The sequence below is a fragment of the Myotis davidii genome, unplaced genomic scaffold (assembly GCF_000327345.1).
Source record: "Myotis davidii unplaced genomic scaffold, ASM32734v1 scaffold88, whole genome shotgun sequence".
Taxonomy (NCBI): domain Eukaryota; kingdom Metazoa; phylum Chordata; class Mammalia; order Chiroptera; family Vespertilionidae; genus Myotis; species Myotis davidii.
In genome coordinates, this window is record NW_006300377.1 from 6,256,276 (window position 1) to 6,263,264 (window position 6,989).

Sequence of the window (6,989 nt, forward strand, 5' to 3'; positions counted from 1 at the left end):
AAGGTCAGTGCGCTCTCACAGCGGGGAAGCTCTGCTCAGCCACAAGCCAGGCTGATGGCTGCCAGTACAGCCGTGGTGGTGGGAGCCTCTCCTGCCTCTTCAGCAGCGCTAAGGATGTCTGACTGCAGCTTAGGCCTGCTCCCCGCTGGCAAGTGGACATCCCCCAAGGGCTGCCGGGCTGCGAAAGGGCACAGGCTGGGCTGAGGGACCTCCTCCCCCCAAGTGCACAAATTTTTGTGCACCGGGCCTCTAGTTATCTAAATAATTCTCAGTCACTCGACAGCAGGATAAACAAATTATCAAGGAATGTCCCACTTGTATGTTACATCTGCCTCAAGGGCCTAATACAGAAATTAACCCTCAAGAATTGAAAAGGGAACGTATCTGACACATGAATGTAATGCATTATATTCCTTTTGGATGTCTTGGGGCATTGCATGTCTCTGTAGAAACCTTTTTAAAGGTCCTTTGGGCCACCACATCTACAGGGAAAATGGCAAAACAAATCATTAATCATTGCCTAACTTCTTTTGCTGTCATGGGAATTCCAAAAATTATTAAAACTGACAATGGACCTGCATACACAAGCTGTCATTTCCAGCAATTTTATACAAAATGAAAAATTCAACACATTACAGAAATACCATACAACTCCCAAGAACAGGCAATTATAGAACGCCAACATCAGTGGCTAAAATCCCAACTTGAAAAACAAAAAGGGGAAATACTAGAGAAATCTCCTGTAGGTAGGCTACACCAAACCTTAATTACCTTAAATTTTTTCACTTGTAATGTTCATGGTAAGACCCCAATGAAGCTACACTGGTGTTGTGATGAGCCAAAGGAAAAAGGCTTTGTCAGGTGGAAGGATCCAGAGTCTGATTTATGGAAGGGTCCCGACCCTTTGTTAACATTTGGTCGAGAATATGCTTGTGTATTTCCAGGAAACTCCTCCAAGCCTGTGTGGATTCCTGCAAGGAACATCAAACTTCAACATGGATCCACGGGAGGAACTGACCAAACTATTGAGGACCTTGCACCCAAAACCTCAAACTATACCTCCTCAACCTGTACCTGCTCAACCTGTACCTGCTCAACCTGTACCTCCTCAACCTGTACCTCCTCAACCTGTACCACCTCAACCTGTACCACCTCAACCTGTACCTGTGGCCGCAGACAATCAAACACCCTGCCCCCAGGTAGCACTAACCCCAAACCTCGTGCAGAAGATAAGGAGTGCGAGGCGAACGAAGCAGACAAGAGACAGTTTGGAAATGACATGGGGGATGGTGAAGAAGACAATTCATAAAGCTGAGCAAGTTTGTGAGGATACAAGAATCCCAAGAACACCTGAGAATGTTTTCCTTGCCACACTAGCAGTCATCAGTTGTGCGGTAAAACTACGAGGGATACATGGGGAATTGTATTAGACTTAGGTTCCTGACCCTCCATGGATGAGACCCCTAACTTGGGCTGATCTCCCGCCTAGTATAGTCACCAATAATATCAAGCACCTTGTTCATCCCAGGGGACCACAGATAGGACAACGAAGTATCTGGGCAAACTATAATCATATGGGTGTCACCACACAGCTTCCCTTTTGTATGACAAACTACTGCACCTTTGTGTGTAGAATTAAAGAGAGGTCTTTGGTTAGCATAGACCCCAAAGGAAGTGGGGGCGGGGGGCAAAAGCCCATGTACATCTATCCCTGGTTGCCCCAGAAGAGGTACAGAAAATGTAACACTAAGATATCCCCCCGCTAAGCCATTATGTAAAAATTTTTATAACTGGTACCCCACAGGGGAAGAAATTAATTGGCAAGACTGTTATAGTGCCTACCCCACCAACAACAATCTTAATAATAGTTTTTCCTTTGTGAATTGGTGTCCCCATGGGTCTGCATATAGTAGCAATCACACCTTAAAATGGAAAGGGACTGTGTCCTACCTACATGTTGAATCTAATCACTCCACCTCATGGCATGGAGGAGGATTTGTTGGATCTCAATTACAACATGATCACTGGCCCCTACAAAACACATACTGGAAATTAGCTGCTGCACTTGCACCTATAGAATGGTACAGTTATCACTCTAGCTTAAATAACTCTACTCATACTTACATCTGATGGGGAACTCCCAATAAGACAATATTTGCCACCACCTGTGTATCTGATCTTTGTGTACTCCTCTCGGGCCCCATCCAGGTGTGCCTTAATGCAAGTTAATTGTATAAGGCTGTGGTCAGCAAACCACGGCTCGCGAGCCACATGCAGCTCTTTGCCCCTGTGGCATGGGCCACGAAGTTTTAATCGCACTGTACGTGCGTGCCCGCACATGGAATTTTGTGGAAGAGCCACACTCAAGGGGCCAGTTTGCCGCCCACTGCACTAGTTTTGTGGAAGAGCCACACTGAAGGGGCCAAAGAGCCCCATGTGGCTCGCGAGCTGCGGTTTGTCGAGCTGCAGTTTGCCAACCACTGGTATAAGGTGTCGTGCACAGGCTGCACACTATCCCATTGTGTCAATTCCACCTGTCGAAAGGATCCCCTCGTGATATTAAGACACCGCCTTCGCTTGGGTTCCTACTAACCTAACCAAGCCTTGGGAATCTCATCAACCCTACCAACTGTTACATGACCTGGTAAAAACCTTAAAATGACAAAAAAAAAATTCCTTGGCATGTCAATTGCAGGACTCTTTGCTCTAGTATTGTTACTTACTTCTGTGGGAATTGCTGCTTCATCCATGGTACAAACTGTTCAAACTTTTCAGTTCGTACAACAAGTTAAGAAAAATGTAACTAAGACCTTGTCCATACAAAAAAGAATTGAAATAGAATTATCGGCACTAAAATCTACAGTTCTATGAATGAGTGATAAAATCCACAGCTAAGAGCAAAGAATGTCCCTACATAATTTTTTCCCAGATTTGTGTGACCCCCTTTCCCTATAACAGCACCTTACACCCCTGGGAATCAGTAAAAAATCACCTTCTTGGTACTTAGCGTAAAGGTAACACAACCCTTGATATTTTAGAATTACAACATATTGCACAATTATCCCAGGCAAACTTACAGACTAGTTCCTTAGCTGCCTGGCAACAATTTAAAATGGACATGGAAAAATTCAATCCTTTTCATTGGATCTCCCTACATTTACCTTTTAGCATAACCACTATTGTCTTTCTTTTTTTTTTTTTAAAGAATTATGACATGAATCACATATGTACTTTTATTTTAAAAAAATATATTTTATTGATTTTTTTACAGAAAGGAAGAGAGAGGGATAGAGAGTTAGAAACATCGATCAGCTGCCTCCTGCACACCTCCCACTGGGGGTGTGCCCGAAACCCAGGTACATGCCGTTGACCGGAATCGAACTTGGGACCCTTCAGTCCACAGGCTGACGCTCTATCCACTGAGCCAAACCAGTCAGGGCACTATTGTCTTTCTTACTCTTGGGTTTGTGTGTTTATTTTTAGGCTGCAAATGTGAATGAAAAGTCTCAAAAAGACTCAAGCCCTACAGACGGCATACACTTTTCAAGATTTATTAAGAAAACAAAAGGGAGATGCCAGAGACCACCACATAGCAGCATTGGCATGAAAGTGCAACAAGGAATTTGGAAACCCATAAACCTTGGGCATCAGCAGGGCTGATGCCAGCACAGATTGCTCTTGCTGAAATTGCGGTGTCTGGAAGCATTCCCTGACCTGATAATCTTTGAGTAAATGTTTAATGACTTCTACCGACCTTCGATACTATCTGCTTACTATGTGCTTTGCCTACATGCTTTTCTAAAAGCAATTGTATGACCACGCTGAATAAAAAAGGCAAGACTAAGATTCATGGTTCCTCTCCCAAAAGAAGTTCCACCTGGCCCCCATGCTTAAAACTTATTTCTTGAATAGTGACTTCATTGTGCATTGGCCCTCCTGCAGTCCCTCCTGAACCTGCCGTGCAGGTCGTGGCAAGGATTGTTGACAGGATTCTGCCAGGAGCATTTGTGTGTATGTGATAGTGCTTTGTAAACTGTACACATGAGGGCTTTAATGCAGGGCGGAAAGGAAAGGGTTCAGTTGCTGCCAGGCTGCACTGGGCCCCTAGTATGTGAGAGGGAAGGCCAGAAGACCTGTCTGGCAGCCCCTGCTTTGTTGGCCTCAGGGCATTTCTGAGAGTGCCCTGTGCCAGATGTAGTTTATGGCTTTGTTCATAGGGCTTATTGTGGAGCAGCTACTTCCTGGCTTGGTGTCCAGCCTGTTCTTTGGGTGTGCCCAGACTTTGCACAGTCCCCACCCCCTTTTCTATCCTACCCTGGAATCTTGTTCCCTATTGCTTAAGGAAAGAATGCTGTAGCAGGAGCAGTGGGAGTCTTTGGGTTTGGGTGTGGGTGGGGAGTGATCTAGCTCCGCCTCTACCTTCAACTCATTCTATATAATAAAAGCCTAATATGCAAATCGACCAAATGGTGGAACTACTGTTTGCTATGATACATGCTGACCACCAGGGGGCAGACGCTCAATGAAGGGGCTGCCCCAGCCCGCAGGCCCCAGGCCAGCTAAGGTGGGTGCCAGTGGGGACCCCCCCCCATCACCCCGCTGGTCATTCTGCAGAGGGAGGCGACCTGTGGCAGTGGTGGGGGGTGGAGCTGGTGAGCAGGCAGCGCCAGACTGGCCAAGGTCAGTGCCAACGGGCCTCCCTCCCCACCCCCCATCGCCCTGCTGGTTGCCCTAAAGATTGGCCCTGATCGCCGGCCAGGCCTAGGGAACCCTACCTGTGCACAATTTCGTACACTGGGCCTCTAGTAGTGTGATATGAGCAAGTCCCTTCCCCAGTTTTGGCTGAAGAGGTTACTAGTAAATTGGGTGACCATGCCTCTCCAACTCTCTTGGGAATCATTTTCATTTTTAAGTCTCAGTTCAAACGCTGCTTTCTTAGGGAAACCCTCCTTGATTTCAGCATCTCATTTGTGATCCGTGGCACATGACTTATGCGTCCATTTTAAACACCTATTTCCTTATGCGGGTTCATTAGGTGTTAGGTGTTACACAGAGGATTTCCATGCCTCTCCTGCTAACTGTGAGCTCCTTCAGAACTTGTCACTCTCCTTATAACTCCGCCTGAGTTTACTGCACAGGGCTTTTCTGGTGATGATAATAATAATTTAATAAGGATTTATTGATCATTTTCTTTATGCCCAACACTGTTGTTAGAACTTTTTCTTCTTATGTTAGTGGTTTTCAGACTGGTATCTTGCTCTTCTTACAGGCCTCCTCAGCAGCTGGAGAACAAGCGCCTGGAGCCCTTCCGAGTAGCTACTACCCTGGTGGAGGGCAATATGGCAGCGGGGTGCCCCCTGGTGGTGGTTATGGAGGAGGTCCTGCCCCTGGAGGGCCTTATGGATACCCCTCTGGAGCTCCAGGAGGACCCTATGGTGGTGCAGCCTCAGGGACCCCCTATGGTCAGCCACCTCCAAATTCCTACGGTCCCCCGCCTCCTGCGCCTTATGGTCAGGGACCTCCTCCAGGTAAGTAGGGATTTGGGGCTCCAGATGCCTCTGACCTTGTTCTCAGTTACCCAGGGCCCATCCTTGTCCTTCCAGTGGATGTGAAGGCAGCCCGGCATCTTGCTTCTAGCTTCAGTGTGCATCAGCAGAATAGAAGTGTTTTAGTCAGCTTCACTGTGGAACAACAACTCCATCTCTCTGGCTAAGCAGCAAACATCACTTTCCGTTGCTTGCTCACACTCATTTACTCTTGCTTACGTGTCAGAGCTGTGGGCTTGGCTGCTGAGAGTCTGCCCCACGTGTCTTTTCTTTCCAGGCTCCAGGCTGGAGGAACAGCCGTTATTGGAGATTTGTTCTTGTTGCAGATACAAAAGAGCAGGAGAGTCAGCAGGTATGCGTGATGCCTCTTAAAGTCTCTGCTTTCAAGTACTTTATATCTCCCACTCCCGTTCTCTTGGCCAAACCACCCCCCCTGGTCCAGCCTCTTACCAATAAGATGGGAGTGGATACTCCTCATGGAGGGGCTCTGCGAGCCACCAGGCAGTGGAGAGGATGGACAATGCTCTTACAGGGGAGGCGGTGGGGGCAGGGCATAGGTGAGCAAATAATTGGAGATAATACAGCCTATCATGGGGAGAAGCCCGTTTCTGTGGGAGACTGACTACCATATGTAGAAAGGCAAGGAGTGTAGCTATTGAACGCTTGGGCTTTTGAGATCAGACAACCTACTGACCTGACCAGATTACTTTACCTCTTTAAGCCTTAGTGTTGACATCTGTAAGATGGGCGAGTGTCCCTCAGAACATTGTTAATAAGGATAAAATAAGAATGTGCAGGTAAACATGAGCACAGTGTCTGGCATATGGGAAGGGCTTAATAAGCAATATTCTCTGAGAGGACTTGTACTGAGACATTCTTAGCAGAGAGGTGACAGCATGTAATGTAATAGCAGATACGGCAAGGGCCTTACCACTGACAGATGCTGAGGCAGGCAGATGGTGGGATGAGTTAGGGGAGGGATGAAGAGCAGAGATACTAAAGGTGAGGTACTGGACAACATGGGGAGGGAAAGGGGCCTTGGCTATTCAGTGGAGGCAGAGAATCTTGGGTGAGGGTTTTGGGCTCAGTGAAGATTTCTGAGTGGTCTCGGGCCAGGGGAGGTGAATTCCCAGTCCCCGGTTTCCTCCCACACTCATAGCCTCTTCACCATATGCTGTTCCCAGGAGACCACGGCAGCCTAGAATCCGTCTGGTGAACCTGAAGGGCCTCCTGGGAATGGCATTGCTGGGAAGCTGCAGCATCTTAACAGATGTACCCAGGCAGGAGCCTCTGAGGGGGATGTGCAGACCGTGGGGTTCTAAACACTGAGTGGTGGCGTTTATCTTGGCAGAGCCCAGAGCTTTTGGCCCTTTGCTTTTAGCTCAGCAGCTTCATGGTGGATTTCCTCATCCTTTCAAAATCTTGTCTCTGAGCCTACATGAG

At 47.5% G+C, this 6,989-nt stretch overlaps 1 protein-coding gene across 4 annotated transcripts in view; it reads left to right on the plus strand.

The window, feature by feature from the left end:
* PEF1 (penta-EF-hand domain containing 1) overlaps positions 1 to 6,989 on the plus strand; it is a 25,390-nt gene that overhangs the window by 12,920 nt on the left and 5,481 nt on the right. The window contains exons 3-4 of one of the 4 annotated variants that reach the window (XM_006777397.2): positions 945 to 1,394; positions 5,270 to 5,528. In XM_006777397.2, coding sequence (XP_006777460.1) covers positions 996 to 1,394; positions 5,270 to 5,528 — 658 coding nt within the window. In that variant the 5' untranslated portion in view covers positions 945 to 995. Of the gene's footprint in view, positions 1 to 240; positions 1,395 to 5,269; positions 5,529 to 6,989 lie in introns of those variants that run through there. The other 3 variants (XM_015572849.1, XM_015572848.1, XM_006777398.2) reach the window with 3 other exon arrangements.